Here is a 25609-nt window from a genome sequence, read left to right as displayed (position 1 = left end):
TGCGCATGCTATGTAAAGTGCTTTATAAATGTGTACAATTCTCTCGAGGTGCAATAACATTCGCCTATTATTAGAAATACTCTGGGTATCAAACCAGAAACTGATAAGCTATAAATGACTCAAGTCAAACAAGGCCATCACACGTTCACCAGTCCAGGATCCAGCCACCAGCAGAAAGAGCAGGTTGCTGCTGTGGGACCTTGCCGGGCAGCCCCGTCCCCACGTCCACAGTGTCACCCCCTACTTTCCAGCCAGAGTTTTCCTCTTTCCAGCACTAATACCCTTGGCCAAAACACCAACGGGACAAACTTCCCAGCAGCGCACAGCTCCCGCAGCACAGCCCGCCCCAGGGGAACGCAAAGCTGACCATGCAGGCGGCATCGCGTGAACCCTTCGCAGCAGCGAGGAACGGCCAAAGCCAGCGGTGGGAACTGCCGAGAGAGCATCTGCTGCCTGCTGGCTTGGGGCAGCCCCCGCAGCTCTGCCCACGCCATGGTGCCCCTGGAGCTCCTCACACCTTTGTGCCTCTTCCCTAAAGTGCAAGAGAAAGGCCCCGACCTCGAGCACGGCTTTGGCCATCCCCATCACTGCGGCTCTGGCATCCTCTGCTGCCACTCAGCTCACTGGGACACCAGAGGCCACCAGCAAGCTCCGTCCTCAGGACACCCCTTGGAGACCAAAGGCTGAGCGTTGTGACCTCCTCATGCTGCCCGTCAGTGCCAGTGGCAACTGCTGGCACTGGCCCACTCACGCCAGGGACAGTCCCAGGGATGGGAAGCCCCAGCAGCAACACCCGGAGCACCGGCTGCCCAGCCACAGCCCAGGAGCAGCCCCATTTCAGTCGGCTGGAGCGGAGGGACAGCAGCACAGCACACACGCTGGCGTCAAAACACAGGACACCAGAATGGGATCAACATTTCTGGCTGGGTGGGCAGCTCTGAATTTCCCCTGGATGCCAATAACCTGGCTGAAGGCTGAGCCTCAAAGTGGGCTCCATCACCCAGCCAAACAAGGAAGCGTTTCTCAACAGCAGCAACAGCTACAACTCGGAGCAATACGGTAAATCTAATCTACCCTTCCACCCTCTTTTGGCTTGCAAGTCAGGCAGCTCATTCTTTTTCCTCTCTGGGTTCTCAGGAGAATTCTCCCTGCTAATTTCTTCTTTCCTGTAAACAAACTTCAAATGAAACTTTCATTAGAAAACCGAGCGCAATCCATTACCAGTGCCTGTCTCAGGACCAGCTGCCTTTTCCCCAGTTCCACGCCACTCATGGCAGAGATGGAAGTGACAGTGGCTGCCCCAACCAGCCAGCCCAGAGCCAAACCCCAAGCCCCGGCACTGCCGCTGCCGCCCTCCTCCTTCCTGCCTTTCCCAGCTCCCCGGAGAGATCTCCTCACCCCACAGTAAAGTCCCATCGCTTTGTTTCCAACGTTCAAGGGATTGAGCGATCAAGGGTCAGGCAATGTGCATGCAACTCCTCTTCTGCAAGGGGAAGTCGGATCCTGCTGGTGCATTCACAGGCCACACCCAAACATCGGAGCAGGGCTCCCGCCACCGCACGGGGTTTGGAAAACAACATCCTTGCTCCTCTCCTTATCTACAGTCCAACATTCACAGCTGCTCTGCAGACACTGGCAGCCAATATTTTCTAACTGGCAAAGGCAGACACTGATATGTGCAGGACTCACACTCTGCCTTTCTGTCCCACTTTCCATTCACCGATCTTTGAGCACCGCGCGTGCACGCATCCGCTGAGCCTCACAACTTCCCTCCGAGTTATAAAAGTATTCTTCCTATTATAGAGCTGGAAACCCCAGGTACTGACAGCCGCCCTGGCTGGTCCAAGAACACAGCGAGTCGCTGGCAGATCCAGGAACATAATCAAGATCTCCGGACTGCAAGGCTTTAACTGCTAGACAATGTTTCTTCCCTGGCGGCTCTCCTTCCTGGAGAACAACCTCCCATAGCGTGAGCTGGAACAGGGCAGGGGGGGAAGCTACTCTTATAACCGTATCTCGTAAATATATGCAAGGCTATCGGTAACCTGCTTATTTTACAGCCAGGCTCAGTTTCTTGGGGACTGCCTCGCAAGTCTCTCTCCAGTCATTTACATGCTGTGCCTCACGCTTAATATTCCAGGCTCCGAGTCTCAGGACGGTTTATTTTCTCTCTTTGAGTCCTTTTATTTTAAAACGTGTCCTTTCACGCCACAGCCTACTATCCCGATGGGATTTCCTTCCGCGGAGCAGGAACCGAGGCTGTGTGCCGTGCAACCTCCCCAGCGCGCAGCCACGCTCAGCTTCCCACCAGAAGCAGCCGTGTTTTTAGAGTCAACAAAAGGCAACGCGTGACTGCCAGCCCCCGGAGCTGCTCCACCGCCGTGCCAGCCACGACCTGCCCGGCACAGGCAGCCCCCAGGCCTGCCAAACCTGGCCGGGACAGAGCACCTCCCGCCGTGACCCGCGGCAGCAGCTTGGTGCTCGGGGACGAGCTCTCAGGAAGGCAGCCTCATCTCCGTCTCAGCCACTGTTTAAACCCGGCCCTCTGAGCATGCCAAGAAGGTATTGAACCAGATTTGACCCTAACTTAACCAGTTCAGCGCAGAGAAAGGCTTACTAATGGAAGATAAAACACTCCAGGTCAAAGATTGATACTGCAGCCACAAATACTGTGGTGGTCATTGCTTCAAAGAGCCCGAGGAGCCTTAAAGCACAAGGGTGTACGCTGGCTGTGAGCTGTGACTGTGCTGCCTACTCGGCTGTGCAATTCACACACCAAACAGAACATCCCCAGCGCTCTTTGTCAGGTCACTTACGTCCTCATTTGCTGCAGTTTCTGCCGATTTCTACAGGACGCGGCAAAACCGAGTATTTGTTAGTTCCCAAAAACGGGCAAAGGAGTTCATTTAAAAGGCAAATGGAAGAGGAAGGGAGGATCGGCACCTCCTCCCCCCTCCCCCTTCTCTAAGAGCTCTCCTTCTGGGAACACCACCCCCCCCAGGAGCGTTCCCACCGCCCCAAAGTGGAGGGATGCTGCGCAGGGTGAAGCAGCCGGCAGCCCCTTCCCGCAGCCGCTCCCCCCGCGCTCCTGCTGTTCAGCGGGGAGGTGCTGAACGCGGGGGCCGCCGGGACGGGGGACCCGACCCCGTCCGTCCGTCCGTCCGTCCGTCCCCGGTGCCCCGCACCCGCCTGCCCAGCACCTGAACTTGCTGCCAGCCGGGCAGGCGTTTGCCGTTCCACGCGAGGCGGGGATGGTGTCTTGAGACCCGTAAACCGCACTTTGCTCTGCCACCAGCACCGGGAAACGGGGGCTGGGGGTGGGGGGCTGGCTTTGGAGGAGGGGGCCGAGCGGAGCAGCACTGCGGGCTGAGCGGCCGGGGGTGTCCGTCCCCCCCCCCCCCCGCCCCCGGCAGCCGCGGGACCCGACGTTTTCCCCCCGCGGTGGGACGCGGTTCCCACGCGTGTCTCCCCGCCAGCAGCGAAGGTGCCGGGAGCCGGGCGAACGTCCCCGTCCCGCCCCCCCGCGCCCCTCCGCCCGCAGGTAAATAAATACAGCCGCGATGGAGACCTGCCACGCCGAGCCGGGGCCGGCGCACGGGGCTCAGCGTGCGGCGGGGATTGACACGTAAGTAGGGCTTTACCTCCAGGGAGGCGGCTATTTCCAGCACAATCCCCGCCCGGGGCCGGGGCCGGGGCTGGGGCCGGGGAGGGCGGCTCGGCGATGGCGGCGGCGGCGGCGCGGGGCCGGTGCCCGGGAATTGATGGGGCCGGAGCGCTCCCGCCGCCGCCTCCTCCCACTTTCTTCTGCGCTTTTGTGCTCTTCCGGGGAAGGGGGAGCCGCGCCGGGAAGGACGCGCCAACCTCCCCCCCCCCGTCCCCAAACAAACACACACCTCCCCACCGCCGCCGGCCAGCCGGGCGGGCGGGCGACCCGCAACTTCCCGGGGAAGCGGGGCGGCGCGGCCGCTCCCCCCGGAGTTGGGGCAGGGCCCCGCGGCCGCCCCCCCCCTCCCCGCCCCGCCCCTCCCGCCGATGCACCCCCCCCCTCCTCCTCCCCGTTCCACACACCGCCCCCCCTTCGCTCCCCGCAGCCGCGTGGAAACCCCCGCGCATCCCCCCCACCCCACGCCGCCGCCGCCCCGGGGCCCGGTAGCGGAGCTCCGCGGGCGAGCGCCTACCTGGAGCGGGGCCTGGGGCCTGCCGGCCTGCGCCAGCCCGGCGGCGCGGCTGGGAGAGCGGGGCGGAGGGACGGAGGGACGGAGGGAGGGGGCCCGGGCTGGCGGCGCTCCGGAGAGGCTGACAACCAGCTGCTGCCCGGGGAGAGGGGCCGGCGCTGCGGAGCGCGTCACTCCCGGCTCCCGGGGGCGGAGGGGGGGGGGGGGGTGTGTAGGTGGGGGGGGGGGGCCGGGGAGGCGGAGGGGGGCGAGCGGGGCCCGGCCGCGGGCGGAGGGGGCGGGGGCGGCGGGGGGGGGGGAAGGGGAGCGGGGCCGCGGCGGGGGGGGGAAGGCGGTCGCACCGGGCGGGGGGCGCGGGGAGCCGCGCCTGGAAGAGCACATTGTGGAGGGCCGGGGAGGGCCCTTCCTCCCGGAGGAAGAGACAATGTCCAGGGCCGGGCGCCTGCTGGAGAGCCGGGAGAATGCACGGCCGGCGGCACGGCTCGGTACGGCGCGGCACGGCTCGGTACGGCGCGGCACGGCTCGGTACGGCACGGCCGGGGTATGGGGGGGGTGGCGGGGGGGGGCTGCTACCCGCCCGGGCATCCTCCGCTCGGCACGGCCCGGGGGTGGGGGGGGGGCTGCAAACCGCCCGGGGACACCGGGCTCGGCGGCGGCCCGGTGACCCGCAGCCCTCCCGGGGACGCCCGCCCGGCTCAGCCCGGCCCCGGGAGCTCCGGGGTCCGGCAGCGCCGGGGTTCGGCCGTGCCGCGGGGAGCAAGTGACGGGAGCCCGGCAGTGGGTCCCCCGGGGAGCAGGGCGGGCGCCCCGCTGCCCCCCTTCCCCTGCGCTCGGTGGGTGCAGCGGTTCCCCGGGCCCGGCGCTGCCTCCTCTGCTGAATCCTTTTGTTTCAGATGATTCTCCCTATCGCACCGTGGGAGCAGAAGAGGACCCTACTCCGCCAAGCAGCAGCATCCCTCAACGCTGCAGCCTCTTGTCTGAACGTTGCATCTCAGCTGTTGTTTAAATCGGCGCCTCTTCAGGGCAGCTCCCTGACAGCGAGGCTGCCCACCGAGCTCGGCCGAGCCCCCCCAGCACGGCCCTGTGCAGGGACACCGTGCCGCCAGGTCCCCGGGAGGGCTGGGGATGCTGTGACCCGGCTCCGGGCGGGCAGCGCGTGGTGTCCTGGCATCCCCCGGGACGGTACCCGCTCCCAAGCAGGGCCCCGAGAGCCGCAGGTCGGTGACCTCCCGCCCGGCTGGGGATCGCCGCGATGGGTGCCGGCATCTTGGCATCCCCCTCCCCAGCCCGTCTCACGTCTCTCGCTGTTTAATGGTTATGAAGGAAATTTTTACAAAATAAACCAAGTGTAACGGATTCAGCGGTGGAGCCTGCGGTAGGCCGGTGCCAGAGCCGAGGATGGGAACTGCCACATTCGTGTTTATGGCTTGTTAGTGCGGATGTCCAATTATGATGTTTTCTACTCCGGCGTTAACCACTGCACTGCCAGGGAAGGCGTGCAAGGGAGGAGGGGCGGCTCGGGAAGATCCGAGGCTGGAGGTGAAAATGGGTATCGCTGGGTGTTGCATTTCCATCTCCTCCGGGCTGATCTGTGGAGCCAGAGGCTGAAGGGCAAGAGCGGAGCCCCGGGGGCCTCCCACGCTCCCGCAGGAAGCGGCGGCCAGCTGGGAGGGCAGCGGGCTACGAGCCCCCAGCCACGGGGGCCTGCTCTGCGCTCACTTCCAGCTCAATGGCTGCTGCTCCTCCCTGAAGCTAAAATAAAATCCTGACCATTTAAGGTGAACAGGAGACTTGCCGTGGACCTCAGCGGAGCGGGCTTTAACCCATTCCCATTGCCGGGCTTTGTTTACTCCCTGGGCTCCCTTCGCCTTCCAGCTAGACCGGCTTAAGGCCATTTAGGAGAGCAAGACCCCCAGGGACCAAGGCGCCTGCCCCTCTGTTTGGAGAGCTCGCAGGGGACCCAAGCCAGCCAGGGTGCGAGTTTGAAGCACAGTCACTATTCTCTGCTGCCTCACCATGTGGACGCTCTTATTTTATACTAAGTGCCTTTGTGTGGGTTAGGTTAATCCACTTTGGAAATGGATTAACCTAAATTTCACATCGGCAAACTTAGTGCCGAACAGCCGCGTCCACACAGGGAGCGAGGGAGGAACGGCAATTCAGCAGTAGCTGCTGGGCAGGAGCTTTTCCCCGTGCAGGGGAGGGGTCCTGACCCCAAGGGGGGTCACCGCCGTTACAAGTGGGGTCATGAGCCTGACAGAAATGCAATTGTTTGTGCCAGCGCTCGGGGTCACGAGGCTGGCAGAAGTGGGGCTCACCGGTGGAAGAGGGGCTGCCTCCAGAAACAGCTAGGGAAGCTTTGGGAAACGGCACACCAAGCTCCGTTCTAGTGGGTATTTTTCGGATTCAAATTATCTAGGGGGAAGTAACTGGCAATTAGATACAGAATTGGTAATAATAATTTATCAAGTTGTCAGGAACAGGGGTAAGTGCCTTAGGAGATTACATTTTTTAAAAAACACACCATAGTAAACCAGTGCTACTGTTATTATATATATAATACACATCAAATATATTATTTATAAGTCGCTTCCTTCCCTCTCTCCTCGCAACGTGTTCGTTACTTCTGGTCCCTGCAAACCCCTTCACACGGACACAGACCTGCCCATACAGAAAACCTGGGGCTCCCTGTCAGGCTGTGCTTGCCCGGACAGGGTCCCGTCGGATGCCAGCAGAGCCTGAGCTGCAGGTCCTGAGAAGAGCCATGCCCTGGCTGTAACGGCCCTGCACCGCGCAGCCTGCCCGCGTACCAGGCAGTGACGCTTCCAAGGGCATCGCTAACGATGCCCTGACCTCATCTGTCGTAATTTCCTAAGGCAAGGCTCCGCAAGAATACCAGGGCTGCTGTCAAACCCAGGAATAAACTACATTTACGGCACTTTGTAGGAGCTTAATTGCATAGTTGCGCTGTTGAGGAGTGTGGGTGCAGTGATCTAGTGGTGAGAGCGAGGGACTGCAGGACAGCAGGATCCGGCCATCATGCCAGAGGAGTCACTGACTCATGGGCGACCTTGTGCGAGTCACTTGATGTTCTTGTGCCTCTGAAAAGTAGGTTAAATAACAAATGGGACCTCCTGCATTGGATCCTCCGTGACCATCAAACCCTACTGGGTAATAAGCATTAAAATGTGAATCTCTCAGGGGTGAGGCCAGTAAGAAAAGGGGGGCAAGAGGGGTGGCGCTGCAGAAGAGCTGACGAAGGAGGGCCCCAGTCGCATGACTCGAGGGCGATATGCAGCTTTTATCAACCATGTATTTTAACTTATCTGCCATCCAGAGCAGAGTGAGGAAAAAAAGGAGAGTAAAGATTTAGGAAATTTTATTATAGACCAGATTTGTTGTGGGCTGAGGGCTGTATTCCCACTACATCTTGGTTGCTCCTTCTGCAAAAGTAGCAGTTGTTAGCATCTGGCATATGCATGAATAAAAGGGTTTTTTTTCCCAGGAGCCAAGACCAAGAGATGGAAAGGAAATACAGCTCCGTACCTCACAGGGTACACCAGTCACTGCCAAGTAAAGAAGCAGGAAAGGAGTTGTTTCTGTGGATGGAATTTGCCTTCCTCTGGAGTACAGGGAATGGGTGTTTGAAGGGATGGCTCAATCACTGTCAAATGTCCCTTAACATTTCTTGCCAAAGCCTGAACCCACAGCACTGGCAGGAATGTCTGCATTGCGTTACGCATCGAGGACGAGCCTCGCAGCTTATCTCTTGGCCACCCAAATCAGAATCGAGTCAACATAAACAGAACCACCACTAAACCCATTTTTGGCCATTCTCAAGCCATGCCACATGTTTCAGAATCCATCTTTGCGAAAAAAAAACCTGGCTCCACAGAGATACGCGCACCCGTTTTGCGCACACAAGGCTCACGATGTGGGTCCTAGGAGTCTGTGCAACCAGGCAAGGTGCAAGCCTGCCTGCGCAGGTTTAACAGCAGCGGAAACAAAAGCAAGTACATGATTCAAGGTTAAAAAGCTGAACCACACAGCTTCATCTTCTATAATAACGGAAATCATTAATAATAGTTCGCACTCTCAAAGTAGTTGCCATCCAAGCTCTTGAAGAGCTTTATTAGTGAGCGAGACCTCAGAAGTCTCTCTAAGGTATTATCCCCTTTTTAAAGGGAGAAGGCAATTAAGAAACAGCCATTTGTGTAACTTGATCAAAGTCAACATACAGCACATCAGCACCCGAGCTTGGGAGATGATGCAGAAAACCTCACTGTGCAAAGCTTTCCATGGGTACAGGACAAATCTAAGTGAATCCATGAAACTATCCCATGGATGTTAAATGTTTTCATCAACGTGCAAGTACAGGTCTTTACATTTTCCCTGGGAACATTTCCTAGCCCCACTTTACGGGACCTGAACCAAAACTTTCTTTCCTGTTCTACTGGGAGCAGCTGCCTTTGATGCTGGTTACGTACAGGGAATGGGCAGCATCTCTCCTCACCAAATAGGGGAGGTACTTGGAAGAAAGGATCAATTAAAGACAGATAATGTGGTTTCTGGCCCTACTCAGTGTTCCCAGAAACAGGCTCAAGCAGCTCGGCTTTAGTAGGCTACTCGGACTGCACCGCTGGAGAACGTGCACTGGGGGGTAGGTATGCATGGTGGAGGGCAATCAGTCCTAATTACCCACGGGTGGATCAGCCCCAGTGCAGAAGAGCCTTGCTGCAGAGCAAGCCGAGAACCCCCACGGGCTCTGCATGGGCCAGCCTGTGAGGGACCCGATGGCCACATCCGTGCAGCGCTGAGCTCCGTGGAGTCACTGTCACCAGCCCAGGGGACTCCACGCTCCCCAGCCAAGTGTCTCCGACCCGTCCTTCCTCCCAGGCACTCCCGCCGCGGATTCCTACTGCCCGGTTCCACCTGGTCTGCCATGCCCTGCTCCTGCTTGATCCGACCCAGCCCTCTGCTAGCGTGACAACCACAGCTCCACCGAGAGTGAGAGAAACTTCTAAACATCCCCCAGCCATTTCTCCAGGACCTTAGTTAAGCTGCACAACATCACAGGGAAGGGAAGAGAGACTGGGAAAGGGACCAGCTTCTCTCCACTGGTGCACAGGACCAGTGAGGAAAATCGACCGGACCAGTCGCACACAGCAACTAAATACACCCAAGCCGTTCAGAAGGACAAATTGTGCCTAGCATCACCGGAATCGGGCAATGCCACCTCCTTTCTTACAGAAAATGAAGTTATTTTCCCCCAATCTGCAAAGAGTCAGGACCTTGGCATCACACCTCATTTGAAGATAAAAGCTGCGGTGGCAGGATTTATCCCAGCCAGCCCAAGTCGAGGTCTCAAATTGTTTGCTTGCATTGAGCATTGCAATGAACACCTATAATGCAGCTACACTGGGAAAAATACTGAAAGATCTACGCAACGGGAAATAAAAGCTCTTAAGTTTTTACTAGCTGGGAACGTCAGAGTTAATTCCAATAACAAAAATGAGTTGACCTTCACTGAAAGCAAGCCATTCACACGAGTCTGAAACCAGGCTAAATGGTTTGATCATCTGACCTCCTGCATATCATGAGCCATTAAGGCCATGGATGAAAGTTTTGCTAAACTATCTTTGCCAGATAGTTAACAGAATGCTGTTATGACGGCCGGACCTGCATCCCTGGTTTTGCCTGGACAAAGTCTGTCATTTAGGGCAGAATTTAAATTTACCAGCCAAAGCCCACTTCTGCCAGCAGAAGCTGTGTCTCCACCAGAGGGCTTTGCTGATGCAGATCTACGAGCAAGCCTTTATTGCATAGATTAATGCAATATCTGTATTTCAAACAGCTATGGTCACGGTGCCTCACTGTGTGTATGGCCAATATTCCCTTTTCTTCTGTGGGTAGGGGAGCATTTAGGGAACTTCTCTAGTGCTCAAAAATGTCTTAAAAATTAACATCAGGGAACAAAGATCTTTTCAAGTCAAGGAAAAGCCTCTTGAATGAGTTATCTCGTCAAGTTGATTTAGAGGTATTTATTCCTGGAGATGTTTCACACCCTCTTTAATGGACTGGGAAGTACCTTATCATCCTCATGTGATGCAAATGCATCATTCCACTTCCTTCCAAATACTGACTGCATGCTTCTGCCTTCTCTGCCCGTCTATGAACACACAGAGCGTTTCTTTGGGATCCCTTCTCTAAGCACTCGAACAGATAAATCCAGGTCCCAGATCTCACACAGCAGCTGCCAGCTCTGCCAGATTTGGTTCTGGTTTCTGGACTACATGAAATGAGATATCTACAATTCTCACCAGTGAACTTAGAGACTGAAAATGAAAACCTGGCGTGCCCTCTTCTGCAGCCTCTCACTCCCCTCCCTGCCTCTGCTGCCTCCCCTGTGCCAGTTCTGCACCCCCAGGATTAGCCTGGAGATGGATCCAAAGCAGAAGGAAGAAAGCGAGCTGCCAGGGGAAGATGCGTCTTAGCTGTTCTGGTAATACGGGAGCCTTCTGAGACACTGAAGTGAGCAAACACAATAAGGGGTGGACCAAGGAGAAGGGCGAGTGGAAGAAGGAGGACTTAACATTGCAAACCAGCCTCTGGTCACGAGGCTCCGTGAGCTCCCAAATCCTGCAGAGGAGGCTTGATCCTCACCTGCATTAGATGAAGCCAGCTCCCTGTACATTTGTGGGATTTGAACCCCTCCACCCCCTCTTGCAGGACTACCCTGCTGTTTGAGTTAAAACATTGCTTGAAATCATCTTTTGAAAACCACTTCACATCCACGCACCGTCACACACTCCAGGTTTACAGGGAAATTACTGGATGGATGGAGCATGTGACGGTGCAGGACAAGGCTCTGTCCCTCTCAAACACTTACAAGTCAGTGTAGCAAAGCCATAGCAACAAGAAAAGCGCTTGTATTATTTCCCATCCAAGAGCAGCTCCTGCCATTCACTGATTGCATGACCTTCTGTCAGCAGTCATTGAAGCAACCTCTGAAAATGTTTCTGTATCATTTAAACCTGGTTACCCGGCCCTAGACTGTATCTGCCAAGGTAGCAGCAACATCTCCAGAGCAGAGAGTGAGGCTGGCATTTCAGTGCTGGGATTTGTTCTTTTAAAATCTTCATATTCCACCAGCCACCAGTCGAAATCATGCCCAACAGTGTGGCGTGAAAAATAAATCCAAGGCTGAGTTTGAATAAGACAGAAAAGATTGTCTGGAAAATGACTGCAATAAACTCGAATAACCGATCATTTTAAAATGCTAATATTTAGCGTTTGAAAATGAGGTGGAAGGATCATTATAGATAAATATCAAATATCTTCTCTTCATTCCTTTTTGCTGCTAGATTGGGAAGGCCAGAAGTTCAGAGATGCTTTAATGCCTCAGTAGATAGCCAGAAATGTGGCTAATCCAGCACTCTCTGGAAAGGGTAAGGGGCATGATTTTTCTCACACATGTGAGAATTGGTATACAATGGGAATGAAGGAAGACTCACACCCCAGAAGCTCCTGCATGTTCTAGTGAACCCAATTTAAGCAACATGGGTCACAGTTGTCTTCCATCATGCCAAAATAAATGTACTGACTCCAAGGAATACATTGAAATATATTCTGCAGGAACTCTTCATTTTGTGAGCAACCACGTAAAGAGCTCCTCTCCCGACTGTTTTTTGTCCCTAAGCAGAGATAAAATGCTTTCTCTAAAGTTCTTCTGGCTGTGCTTCCTTCTGGAGACACTGTTGCCCTAATACTAATGTGCTTAGCAGCACTAATAAATTACAGTTACATGCACACTTTTTTTCCCTGAATAATGAAGTTAAAAGGCCACTTTGGCATAAATTCATTCATTGTTACCCCAAGTGAAGCAAGTTCCTCCTGGTGCTGCTGCATACAAGTAATTGCTTTTGGCAAAAGCCAAGTCGAACACAAGTCCGTTGCTTAATTTATTTCTATTATCACCATCAAATGTTAGTGAGTGCAAGGCCATAAGGTGGCATGGCAGCAAAGCTGAGCTAAGGAGGGACCAATGTAATTTTGTAAATGTTGATATACAAAAACCATGCGGTGTATATTTGTGTAGTGCAAACTTTAAAAGCAGGTTGTATTTTCTTCCTGTTTTGCCTTTGTAGCAAAGTCAGAATTATTTCTATCATCTTTAGAGGACTTTTGCAGTTTGTAAACACCTGGAACCCCAACAGCTGCAAGTCCCTGACCCCAAAGCTCCCTCCCTGGGGAGAGGGAGAGCAGTAGCCCATGTTTCACAGCCCATGCTCCACAAAGACTGCCAGGACCATGCAGGAAAAAAGGGTGGTACTGTCGTGTTTCCACTGCAAAGTATGAAGAAGGAAAAAAGTAGCAGGGAAATGCTTGGTGGAGGGAACTGAAGCCTGGTATTGATATTATTACACATATTGTCTTCACACAGACTTTAGCGTTAGCAGCTCAGGTACAGCCACAGCTGCCTTAGGAGCGTGGCACTTGTTTCCCCAGGGGAAGCCGGGGAGTGTCCTGTATCTCGGAACCGATGGCACCCAAGTCCCGCTGGATTTTCTCCACCAGGTCCAACCACCTGTATCCTCTCCAGACTGTCGTTACCTCCAGATCTGATGGAAAGTTTTAATGCTTCAGAAGTCTGAGAAATAAGACTGATCTTTTGTTATTTTGCTCTCAGGAATCAGCTTCAGTAACACACTGAACGGCAAATTTTACTTCTTCCAAATAGGTTTTTCCCTTGGCTGCTATAGCTTGAAAAGCTTAGAAAGCTGCACCACAACATACCGATGAGAGCTCAGGAAAAGAAAAACTTTAGAGGCAGGGAATAACATCAAGCCGTTTGATTTATGATCTAAACCAACAACTGCTGGTTGCCTCAGCTGGTCCCTTTTTTGTTCCCGTGTGACATATGCTTCTATTCGGATCTTAGCGAGCTTCAAGAGTATTCATGTTAGCAGCACGTTGTATCTATCTGTCTAGTGACAGCTCCAGTGCAAACTGCTATACCAAAATTCAGGCTATAAACTTCTCAAATCTCTAAATTACCAACCAAGGTTCTCAAAACAAGCATCCCTAAGCATGCAGCTTCAGAACTCAAGATTCAGTATTAAAGCCTGCCAGCTTCTGGGTGTTTTTTTATTATGGAAATAAAATCAAACTGCAAGTCCAGTTTTCTACCTGTAGTAACTGGGTACAGGAGTTTAATCAAGCTTCATAGCACAATTCTCTTGAGCAGAGCTTTGGAGCCAAGAGGAATTGGTAGAAAATGCATAAATGCTAACTAGACAAACCTCTCAGACCGTCCTTTTGTATACATCAAACTTAACTTGAAAGAACCGCCCCACATGCTGAAAAGCACAGCTAGCCTTCACAGCCCACTGAGTCCTTAACCTGGGTGAAGAGCAGGCTGGTAGTCAACGGTACGGACAATGGTAGGGTCTGCAATCTCAACGCCTCTCTGCTAGGAGTTGCACCAAGACCCAGCAAACACTTTGCACAAGCCAAAGGCAGTTGGAATATGTCAGCTTTCGACCCCATTTATCCAAAAGTGGTCCTGAAGCAGACATCAGATGCCACAAAGCGGCGCATTCATCTACTCCATGTCCCCAGCCCAGCCCGGTCCAGCCCAGTCCAGCCCAGCTCAACCCAGCCCAGTCCAGCTCAGCTCAGCTCAGCTCAGCCCAGCTCAGCCCAGCCCAGCCCAGCCCAGCCCAGCCCAACCACGCCACAGAACTGTCCATAGTTCTACTACCCACCCAGCCCAAGTGCAAAACCTGGCACATGGCAGCCTTTCACGTTTCAAAAGCTGTGACATAACCAATTGCAAACAAAACCTTAAACCCACTCAAACGTCCAATGTGCACAAAGGAAAAAAGCTCCAAAACACAGAAGTGCTTCCCATCAGATGCCATTTTGTCCTCCAGCAAGAAGGTTTCACTGCTGAAGCGGTGGAGGAGCTTGGTATCTCTCCAGCTCCTGACAGCAAACCCACATCTGACATTTTACACCCTGGCAAGGGATGCTCTAACCAATGTCCTTTTAGGGCATCACTAGATAAAAGTACTCATTGGGTGCAACTTCACAGTTCAAGCTATCAGCAATGTTTCCCACCACTGCACAATGCAAACTCTTTCACTTCTTGCAACTAGCAGTAATGTAGGAAATCAGATTCAGGTTTCAGTGTGCTGGAAAGAAAATCCAGCACTGGCTTCCAGTGCAGATTGTGGGGAGCAAGTAAAACATACTTTTCTTTTTATAGACTGTTTCCATGGTGCACAGAGGTTCCCATAACTAATTCTGCAGCTGCAGAACTTCAGAAAATTGCACAGCCTGGGTATTATCCTGTGGCAGTCTGCCCCATCCATTCCCAAATCAAAATCCAGTGGCTTAACAGTCTCATCAAAACAACTGAGCCTTCTCCCACTTTGACATGAGCAGAGTGGCTGCAGTCGAACTTCCTCAAGTTGCCAACCACTTTAAGAGAGCACCGGAGCAACTGAAGCAAGGTCTGGGTTTCAGACCCCGTCTGCTAAAGCTCCCAGGCAATTAGGAGGAGGTAAAGAAACAAATCCCTATTTGCCATATTCATTTTTAAGACAATTTCTTAGAAGAATTGTGCATCTAAAGAACAAGCAGACTGTTCTAAGGAATAAACTGCATCGACTCCATCTTCGCTCCTCTCCACTGACACAATTCTGAAGTAGCCCTATTTGCTTTCTCTGAGCCAGAAGATCAGAGGCACATTGCCCTCCCAACTTTCATGCACCAACACTCGCTGTACTTGGTCAGAGCCTGACCCGCCTGGACAAACCAGCCACTTCCAAAAGCATCCTCCAAAAATCAATGTGCCAAGCACCAGTCACTCCCTTCACCCATTCAGCACAGGCAGAAACCTGCTCTGCACCTCGCACTGCCCTGCGCCCGGAGCGCAACTCACCTGTTCCTGTGAATTCATTACCCGCAGCTTCATTTGCTTCAAATAAGTAGAGGTGAGGGGCATGTTGTAGTCAATGATCCCAGAAACCAAAGAGGAAGGTGGTTCACTCTCTGAAGAACAGAGGAAAAACTTTGTTTAGATACAGGGATGTGGAAGCACAAACCTACAATGTGTTCTCACAATCGTTAAGCATATGTATTTAGAAGCACTTCAAATCCCTAGTGAGAGCTGGTGCCTGCTGAGCTAAGGTTCCTATAAGAACACGACCCCACCAAGAACATAATTACAGAACAGATGTTGTTTTGCAAAAAAAATAGCATTGCTGTCACCTGCGGAAAAGACTACACATAATATATAATTTTTCAGTCTACCAAACTAGAATGTAGCAGAGGAAGAAACCAAGTCTTGCCGATGCCTCAGAAGCACTTCTATGCAAATGGGATTTATGCAGAGGTTGACGAACAAGAATATATTTGCAGCTTGCTTTAGCATTGCAAAGTCTTGCCAATTTTGCTGGGATTCCCTCAGGTAGGAGTTAACATTAAGGCAACTTATTAAGTATCTCTATCTGGTGATGAAGACTATTTTTAACACCCTCATTAAAACACAAACTTAATTTTAAAGATCTTTAATTTAAATTGTTCCTGTTGATTCCTCTGGCTGCATCATATTGAGCTCCAGAGATCAGTCTAGATTCAGACCACTCATGCAGATCGTTCTGTCTAGCTAGACCAGAAGAGTCCCCATAAAGCAAATTCTCAATGATTTTGTCAGCTCTGCCATCAGCACTGTGGAGCTTGCAAGCTCTCCACATAGGACACGAAGATGGCTAGAATTATCTATTCTAACACTGAATATACAGGCTCATGCAATGGGTTTGTTCAAGAGGAAAGTTGCCGTTTCACAGGGATGGCTGCTGGCTAAAAGGAAGATTTCTTTGCCCTCAGCACAGGCAGATGCAAGTGTGGAGAATTAATCCGGCCTTCCAGCACACTCTGAAGGATGTGTGGTGTCCATTGGAAAGGGAGCTTAAGCAACAAAGGATGGGGAAGAAGGATTTCCAGGAGCTGAAGGTGAATCGATGGTGGGAGGTTTCCATTCCTGCCTCTGAATCTCCCTGGCTGGCTTGCATTTTCTGGGGTCACTGGTTTCACAGGCACCTCTGACACAGCCCCTTGAAAAAGAGCCTTCACAAAATGTTTTACAGCACCTTAGAAAACCCATCAACCCAAACACAATGGGCCTGCTTTTCAGAAATGCTGAATATCCAAAAAATCCCAGTGAAACTCAGCAGACCTGAAGATGCTTCACACCTCTGGAAATACCAGATCTATCACGTCTGATTAAGAAGTGACCTGACCCAAAAACTGTCTGTAACTGACTTAAACATCACATAGGTTCTTGCAAATCTTCTGTACCAAGATGCTAACTGCGGCCATGGAAATACAATGCTTTTGTTCCAGGTCCATCTAATTCATCCTTGGGCAGCTGAAGTATTCCTGCCTGTGGATACAGGAAAGGGTAGCCAGAGCTACTCAGGCCACCAGCTCGCTCAAATATGGAAGTGCAAAGCTTTTAGGAACCTTGTAAACTAATTCCTCCCTTCTTTTCTCATGGCTGCATGTCAGTGGTCTCTGTCATGCTTCGAACTACAGATTAATTAAGAGTACTTCTACATCTCTATACATTAAGCACCCAAAATAACCCATTATTCTACTGTGCAAGGAAGCTACTTTGTGATTAAAAGATGGTAAAATCCCAGTGCAAGGGGTGCTTGTCACAGTCTGGTTCTGCGGTGAAAGGGGAAACAGCTCCCAGGAACAAAATCCGACACCTACCCAGGCTGGCTGGGGTCATCAATATTTGAGTCTTTAAGAAGAGTTTAGGAAAGCATTTGCCGAGATTAGCAGAGATAGAGCTGCTCCTTCCTTGAAGCACAGGCATGGATGAGGTGAGCCTTTCAGACCTCTGAAGATGGTACGTTGCTCTCCTGCCATCCGATACTTAATAGTTCGGTGCTGCAGAAATGAATGAGGCTCAACAGAAGCACCTCAGCATCCTCACATGGGGAGGAAGCAGGACATGGGTTTCTTTGGTGCTTAGATTCTGCCTGAAACCATCCTGATGTAAATCTGGAATAATCCCATTAGCAGCCACAAATTTACTGTGAATTTGTGCAACTGCAACAGATAAGAGCTTGAGCCTAAGAAACCCAAACCTTTTTCTTTCTTAAGCTAATTGGAAAAGAAAGAAAACCTTTGTTTTAAAAGGCCTGGGGGACACCACAGGAACAATCCTCATATCTTACGTCACAAGAGGGGGCTACTGGAATTCTTTAGCTCATTTTTCAAAAAGTTATCTATATCACATGCTCCCTGTGTTGGACATACAGATGGAACAGGCAGAATCGTTTAAAGTAAAATGGTTTCAATCCTAATTCCATACTTGTATAACTCTACTGGAATTAGTCCTAATTTAATAACAGTGTAAAGAGATCACAGTGAAGTCCAGTGATGTTCAAAGTTTCCCATGAGCAAGACAATTTGCTTTTATGAATTATGTGGGTGCCCTGCAGGGTTTGATGTCAGATATGTTTAATTAAGGATTTTTGTGATCACAAATGAAACATGTTGAGATTTGTTTAATGGACAAAAGAAGTACAAAGAGATGGGAATGACTCAAATTTTTTATCTTACTGGGTTAAACTTTACCTATAGATGCTTGTATGTGTGTATGCATGGGCATACACCTAGGTAATTCTTCTATGACCCCAATGTTTTTTTAGGTGATTTACTCCTGATAAATTCCTGAATTAGTGAAATCAGACACTCCTCCCCAGTAAAAGTTACCTTATCTAATCTACTCTATGCATTTTCACAGGTACTTAGTCACTATTTAGGTACTATTCACAGCAGAAAGGCACTTCTGTCCCTCCTGGTGGGTAAGAAGCAGGACTTTTTATGTGAGGGATCCTTTGTTTTCCTGTCTGACTTATTTTTAAGAGACCTACTAAGGGGGAAAGCTTTATGAAAATAATAGATATTCATTTATAAATTTGCTCAGGACAGCCAGATCTCAGCCCTGATCATGGTTTCCACAGCTAGGACCGCTCTGGGGAGGATACTCAGCACCTGGTCTTCTCTGAGCTGCTTCTGAGCTGGGATGGCTGCCCTGTCTCTGGGAGAGGCATGGAAGACAGGGAGATGCTGGGTGGGCAGGAGGGAGCCCCTGAGGGAACAATGACCCTTTTCATCCCTCCTGAAAAGGGATCCCGAGCTCCAGGACAGACAGCTCGGCTAGTGCCAGGCATTTAGAAGTGTCCTGGTTTGGGTCAAGCCAACAGGCGACATCCTTGTTGGCCTGACTCATCCCATCGCCCTTCCCATCCACTGAGCCGACTGCTGCAGCCGCAGTGCTTGGAATGTCACCCGTGATGGATGCAGTGCAATCAGTGTAAAGGTCAGGTTTGCTCCCAGTGAGGCCGAAGGCCAAAACTTCTCTTGACCTAATTGGAAAGAGGGATCGGGCCCTTAGCCAGCAGAGTGGGAAGTGCTGTGGTAATGGAGCTTAGGCTATTAAATGTCACATAGGATTATTTGGGAGAGTTTCTAAAAAATATAACAAGTACAAAGCATTTCAGTCACTAGCTTTGGATAGCTGGCACACGTAATCCACTTAAACAGAACCTCTGGGCTGTCCGTAGCTCTGCTCCTAGCAGTAAACAGTCGGAAATCGGTATTTAATACTAGAAATTTTCTATTGTTGGGTCCTTTGTTCATTTAATTCTACTTCTCTGCTTGATAAGACCTGCCAAATGAGCCTGTTTGCCTTAACAGTTTTGAAACAGACTAACTCTCTGCAGTTTGCTTAGGTTTTTTTAAATAAGAAATTTTGTTGGGTGAAACCTCTCAGAGTCAGTTTGATGCTTTGCGCTGGATCATGAAAATAAGTCTGTAATTCAGAAAAAAACACACAAACATCAACTGTAACCATTTACTCTGGAAGAAAACCTGGTCCCATCTTGTGCGCCACTTGTATCTTTTAGGTCTAGGAGCTGCAGATTGGTTCTGTTTACAAAAGAACCTTAATGAGCCAACCACCACAATGGCCACACTAATTGGTTGTATACATAGGCATAATATAACTTTGATCACCAGAATACTTTCCATTATCAAAAATAGGATCATGACATGCATATCTATTAATTACTGCAAATTACTTCTTTATCAGAAACTTCAGTTATTCAGACATACTCAGTGTCTTTCATTACAAAATTAATACTTTAAAGGAAAAACTTTAGGTCACATTTTTTCAGAAATCGAAGTTTCCACCCGCATATGATTTCGGGTTGATTGCAGACGTATCTGCAATATTTCTGACCCACGCTTTGTATGGTTGCACTGGGGAAGCTCGGAAAGAAAGCCAGACTGCTTCTGCTCTCTAAGCTGAAAACAGTGACAGACAAACCAGATTTAAGCAATTCTTTCAACTTGGCTATGAAAGTGCATGAAAAATAACACCGGTTAGGAAAACCGTTAGGTTAAGAAGTATCTCATCGATGAGGCAGTATCCTAACAGCTATCTGTGATACCATGCTGGTACGAAATGCTATGTCAGCTCTGCTGGCAGAAGTCATTTGCCTTTACCTTTGGGCTCCAGTCCGTTGGAGTTGAAATGCATCCTCTTCTGGCACTCGGTGCAACTCATCAGGAACCTGGTCACAGCTTCTCTTGGGAGAAAAGCATAGGTCTCTGCAATCTGGGAAAACAACGAGACGGCTGTATGTCCTGGGCAAGCGAGAATGACTAGCGGAGAGCCGGGTGGAGGGCGCAGGAGACCACGGGCACCCTCCCACCTCGCCTGCTCAGCCTAGCCAAGAACATCAACGACTCACAGCAACACACCGTTCCCTTCAGCCCAGTCCTGGGATCCTTGCATCCCTCCCTCTGGAGCAACTGTTGATGGAGGAACATTATGGGAGGGTAACTGGTGTGTCAGAGAGGCACCGAGATGTAAATGAACAGACTTTTGGATTCCCTGTATAGCCGTACCTTCCCAGAAACTCCTTTCCATTCCTCCTCGGAGTCTGGGAAGAGCAAAGCTATGAACGTGTAAGAATCAAATGAGAAAGTAAGGTCTCCGTCAGCTCTGTTTGCATTGTTAATTACCATCACACCAGTAACCTGAAGAATCCATTAATCTTTTGTAAGGGCAGGTCACTTTTTCCCACAATGACAATCAATTACTGTTAATAATACTTTGCACTTCTGTGACATATTTTATCTAGGGAATTGAAAACATTTTTACAAACAGTAATGAATTAAGTCTCCTGAACCTTTGTGCGATATTTGTATTTTACAGATCAGGAAAAGCTATAGATAAATATTCAAAACTCGGATGCTTGAAGTTAAACACTATATCCAGACCTAAGCACCCACAGAAGGTGCCTGGCTATCACAAAGTCCTATTATTCCAATTAATCCCTGCCAGCAGCAATTTTACAGTATTTCTAAAGATCAAGACTAGGTTATTTGGAGAAGGAATAAGGCAATTTTAATGTAGATTTCTTTAAGGCCATAAGAGACCATCAAATTACGGAGTCTGACCTGTGCAGCACAAGTTGGGGAACTTCACCCAGGTTCTCCTGCAGCCCAGTAGCCTGTGGTTTGCCTGAAACATCTTCCAGGAAGACATCTGGTCTTAATTGGAAGGCATTAAGAGGTGGAGAGCCCACCTCTTACTTTGGGGTTGGTTCCTACGGTTAATCACCCATCCTGTTTGGTCTAAGTGACTTGTCCTAGCACGGCGGTTCCCAAACCAGGGGCCGTGACCCCAGCAGGGGTCACAGCACTTACAAGTGGGGTCATAAAGCAGACAGAAATTCAATTGTTTGTGCCAGTCCTCAGGGCTGCGAGCCCAGCAGAAGTGGGGCTCGGAACGGGAAGCAGGGCTGCAACCAGACACCTCGTGAGCGATGGCTGGTGACGGGGCCGAGCCAGGAGGGCAGCCCAGGACATCCTGATCCCCGTCCTCCAGCCAGTGGGCATCATCCTCCCACCCTATTTCGTTGACGAAAATTAAAAATACCTAAATTCCAAGCATTTTTCTACCCTACAGGAAAGGGTGATGCTTAAGCTTGGAATAAAATAACGTTATAGAAGAAGGGCAATGGGGCAGAGGGCAGAGGGTTTGCTTGATGATGGCTAAAGCAGCCCCATGACCCGACGCTGCGGTGGGAGGGAGAGACATTTATCTCCACTGAGCGGCAGCAGAGCCCGAGGTTTTACATACACGCTAATGCCAGATGGGTGGAAAGTTCAGGCAGGGACCTTGTCCCAGCCCTTCAAATGGAGGATGCAGCACTGCTTGGTCCTCATGGGATTCTCCTTCTATCTACCTACAGCCCCACCGAGCTCCGTTGTGACTGAGCGGCTGCCCGGCTCAGCCCTTGCCTCTGTGCGATATTTATCAACGCACAAGCTCTAGGGACTCCCACAGAAACACTGAAATTAGGGGCCTGAAAATTGCCAGTGGCAAACGTGGTATTGTGGCGCAGGCAGGGAACTGTCCCTTTGTGCTGCCCGTGGGGCTGAGCCCAGTTTCCCTGCGTCTTTTGCTCCAGCAAGCCCACGGTCTCTGCTGCAAATGTTCAGCTAATTTTAGTGATACAGTTGTTATTTCTCAGCTGATTTGATGCTCTGCAGAGCAGACAGCTTCCTTGATGAGTTATCTCCCATCCAAACTCCTTTTCTGATTGCCTCCCTCCGGAGGTCACGGACAAGGGCAAACTCTCCCGTGCCTCTAATCAGAAACGGTGGGGAAAGGGAGAGGGAGAGAAACGGCAGGGCACACCAAAGCCCCCCGAGCTGACCGCCCAGCAGCGTCCCTTTGTGCACCCGAGCCGTGGCGCGGGGTGTGCTATGCAGCATTTCACCTTCCGGACCCGGCTGCAAAGGCGCTCCAGGGAGACAGGGCATGAGCGAGGCCAGCCAGCCCAGCCAGCAGCGTCCTGCCAGGTCAGGAGGGGATACACACTGCTAATGTGATGATCTCAGCTCAAGAGGGAGACGGAGGGGTGGAGCGTGAAGCTCTCTGACTGCTGCGAGCAGGCCTGGGAAAACAGACGGATCCAGCCTGCTCCCCCGGGGCTGTGCAGGGCACAGATTAGTCCTCCAGAGAGCTGAATTGAAGGAATTAGGGGACGGTCGGAGTGGTCTGCTGGGGAAATGAGGGGGCAGTTTTTGAATTGTGGTTGTGCTGGTGGGGCTGCCCCCCCATCCCGACTATAAAGAGGTCACCTGCTCCTGGCCGGGAAGGGTCAGCGTGTGCCCCGGCCCCTGGCCCCTCGCTCTGCCGCAGGGGCAGGAGTCGGGCGTGCAGGGTGCCGAGCGGTGCCACGAGCTGTGGGCGCAGAGCCTGGCTCCCCGGAGGGTCCTGCCGCACACGGGGGGGGGCTGCAGGGCACTGGGCTGCCCCTCCCGCACCGCCAGCACGAACAGCCGTGGATGGATCCAGCGACATACGCAGGCAGGACAGGCAGGACAGACTCCACCCCTGAGCCGGCTCCGGCAGCGCACCAAGCCCTGCATAATCTCAAGCATCATCGCAGAGACCAGGGCAGCCCGCACAGACCTCTCCAAGATGATGTATACACCAGAGACACGAGCTGCCAGCCAGCCACTTCTGTCTCTAAGCGACCTGGTCCTTAGGGCTGTGGGATTCAAGGGTGCAGCTTGGTTTTGGACAGTAAATTCAGCTCTTCTTGTAAAAGGAGAGCCCAAATGTTTGCATTGAAGGGCTGTGCAGAGTCAGGAGAAACAGCGAGCTCCCTGGAGAAGCACACTTCAAGCTAAATTATTCCTGACCTAACTAGAGTGGTTTCAGGATGGATAGAGCTGGTTCTCAGCATTCATGGAGCACCTGACGAGACTTAGCTCGGTGCCTGCCTCCATTTTGTAACGGAACAAACCCAGCCACGGGCTGGTGGCGAGAGCATCCACTCAGCTGGGGAAGAGAGGCGGGCTCTGGCCGTGCCCCAGTCCCCCTTTCTGGCTGCTCCTGCCCTTCAAGGCCCACACGAGACATTTCCCTCTGGCTGAGGGAGACAGGGAGGCAGATGGCACAGAGCAGAGCGTGCAGGGGAGTGGGCAAACATCTCCTTGCCCATCAGTAATACCAAGCATTTCTCTTTTTCTTTTTTCCCCCCAGACATGTACAGTTGTCTTTGTATGATTCACTTGGTCTCTCCTCTCCCAGCAGCCGTACCGTTGCGCTGCCACTGCAGCCCTGTTTCCCGTCTCCCGAGCACAGCTGCTCTGCCTTTAAATGACTCCTTTCTCACGCCTCCCCGCACAGGCAAACAGGAGTCTCCTTCGCCTCTGCCTCCCGCCAGCGGCTCTGCTTCTACCTGCCCTCCCATCCCCGTCCCCGTCCCCGTGGGATGCCCACTCCCACGGCCCCTCTGCCCCCTTCGCTCCCATCCCCTCGCTGCCCGGGGCACGCGAAGGGGGAGTCTCACCGCTCGGTAGGTTTTCTTCTGCCCGGCATGTTTGGGTGCTTTGCCCGGCTCCGATGAGCTCTCCACATGCATCGAGTATATGATGTCAAAGAAATCTTCCACCACAGCCACGCGTTTCAGAGAGATGCCCTCGGGCTCCGACAGTCCATCTGCCCCCTACAACAGTGCAGGCAAGTTGAGTTAGTGTCAGCGATGGGTGACAGGGGTGACGAGATCGGCCCGGGGCTAATGCGGTTGGAGGGGGCAGAGTCGTGGTGCTCCAGCCCCGGGCTGCCTTGGGCACGGGGGATGTGGGAGATAAATTAAACAGTGCTCCAGGGAGGATCCTGCTGTAGCCAGGGCAGTGGCGGCTGCTGCTGTTGTGCTGCTTGCTAAAGCTGCCAGTGAAATTGGGCCAGGAACAAAAACAAGGGAAGAGTCCAGAGTGGAGTCACAATCAATCAAGAAATTCAATTGTCACAATTTGGGATGATTTCGCTAGGTGGGGAGCAGGCAGGGGAAGCTGTTTGGACCTCCACATGGTACTAAACCATCCCGGGAAGCCCTACGACATGGGGCACCCTGGCTGGCTGCAGTCCCCATGGATATAGATCAGCCGGCAGGACAAGGTTTCACTGTGATGCCAGGATACAGCCCCTAAAGGAAGGAGACAGAATCGCCCTTCTTCCCTGCACTGACCTTTCCAAGGCACCCTCCCTCTCTCGCATACGCAGAGCAGCTGAGCGCTGGCAGCAGCAGCACAGCTCTTTGTGTGTTAGGATGTGCTGGAGAGCAGGAGGCAGTAATTCTGCCACACGGCAGTGGTGACAGACTGGTGGGAGTGGGAAGTGTGGGGAGCAGTGCTCCTCCAAGCTGACTGGCACCAACGGTGTCAGCTCACACTGGCAGGGTGTGCCGCGGGAAGGGGAGGCAGCCTTTGGTACCCGGCAGCTGCTAACGGTGCTCCGGCACAAAGCACCAGAGCGGGGAGTGCTAATGGGAGGTGGTCGGTGGCTACTGTAATGGCAGGGAGTACCGAAAAAGGGCTAGGCTTCAGGAGGTCGCTTAGCTTGCTCCTCGAAAAAATGCCATTGTTGCATAGACAGCGGTATGTATACAAATATATATATTATATATACATATACATACATATACCTCCCTTTGAGGCCTGCTTTCCAAAAAGGTATGCATGGGTGCCATCCAGCTTGTACACACCAGGCTGGTGAGCAGCAACCTGCACATCGAAATGACCTGCAAACTATCTTTTTCACGTGCATTCACGCATCTGTGAGTGCGGGCAGAGGCTGGCAGAGGTCTGCATGCAAAGGGAACACCCAATCTCATAACTTCTACTTTTTGTTGTTATTGGTGATTGGGTCCTGTGTATCTTATATGGTCTATAGATCGAATAAATGCTGCTCTTAAGCCACCAGTCAAGGGACTCTCAAAAATCAATCATTTAGAGGGACCACCTTCTGCTAAAGACTACCCAACATCTTGGGGAAGCAGTCTTTTAATGTAAAGCGCTACCTATTAAACTTGGCTCCTCACCCCAATTTTGGAACAGGGACTGCCTGTACTGGGCACAGACTGCAGTGGGATGGGGTCGGTGCACTCGCCTGGGACACGGGCATGAGGATTTTCCAACACAAACCACCTCTGCCTTCCCCGGGGAGCCCTGAGCTGTGTATAAAGGTGGCTGTAACAAAGAGAATATTGAGAACGAACACAAGGGGCAGGGTGGCAGTGCTGCCGTGGTGGGGGTCGGGAAACTTCGCCCGAGGGAGTGTCTTTGAGGAATATAGATCTAATTTCTTCTGTCACCATTCGGGGAGTTTCACTTTAATCGAGGGCATGGGTATTCCCCTGCCAAGGAGGAGCGGGCATTAGGAGGCTTCCTACTGACCAATAATCCTCAGAGCAGGGTTGACATGAGGATAATTACAGAAACAGGACAAAGGAAAATGCATCAGGAGAAACGCACAGTCA

At 52.0% G+C, this 25609-nt stretch overlaps 1 protein-coding gene and 1 long non-coding RNA gene across 4 annotated transcripts in view; one reads left to right on the top strand and one right to left on the bottom strand.

Annotated features, from left to right (window-relative positions):
- The window catches only part of NOL4L (nucleolar protein 4 like), a 66311-nt gene that overhangs the window by 24315 nt on the left and 16387 nt on the right, over window positions 1-25609 (bottom strand). The window contains exons 2-4 of one of the 3 annotated variants that reach the window (XM_069801363.1): window positions 23642-23797; window positions 19770-19881; window positions 15124-15233 (exon numbers count right to left, since the gene is read on the bottom strand). In XM_069801363.1, the coding sequence (XP_069657464.1) occupies window positions 15124-15233; window positions 19770-19881; window positions 23642-23797 (378 nt within the window). Of the gene's footprint in view, window positions 1-3641; window positions 4027-4178; window positions 4370-15123; window positions 15234-19769; window positions 19882-23641; window positions 23798-25609 lie in introns of those variants that run through there. The other 2 variants (XM_069801369.1, XM_069801370.1) reach the window with 2 other exon arrangements.
- LOC138688888 (uncharacterized) lies at window positions 4472-5958 on the top strand. Its single transcript, XR_011327681.1, has 2 exons — window positions 4472-4660; window positions 5069-5958. It is a non-coding gene; the product is annotated as an uncharacterized lncRNA (long non-coding RNA).

The sequence above is a fragment of the Haliaeetus albicilla genome, chromosome 2 (genome assembly GCF_947461875.1).
Source record: "Haliaeetus albicilla chromosome 2, bHalAlb1.1, whole genome shotgun sequence".
Taxonomy (NCBI): Eukaryota; Metazoa; Chordata; class Aves; order Accipitriformes; family Accipitridae; genus Haliaeetus; species Haliaeetus albicilla.
This window is presented reverse-complemented; position numbering and strand designations above follow the sequence as displayed.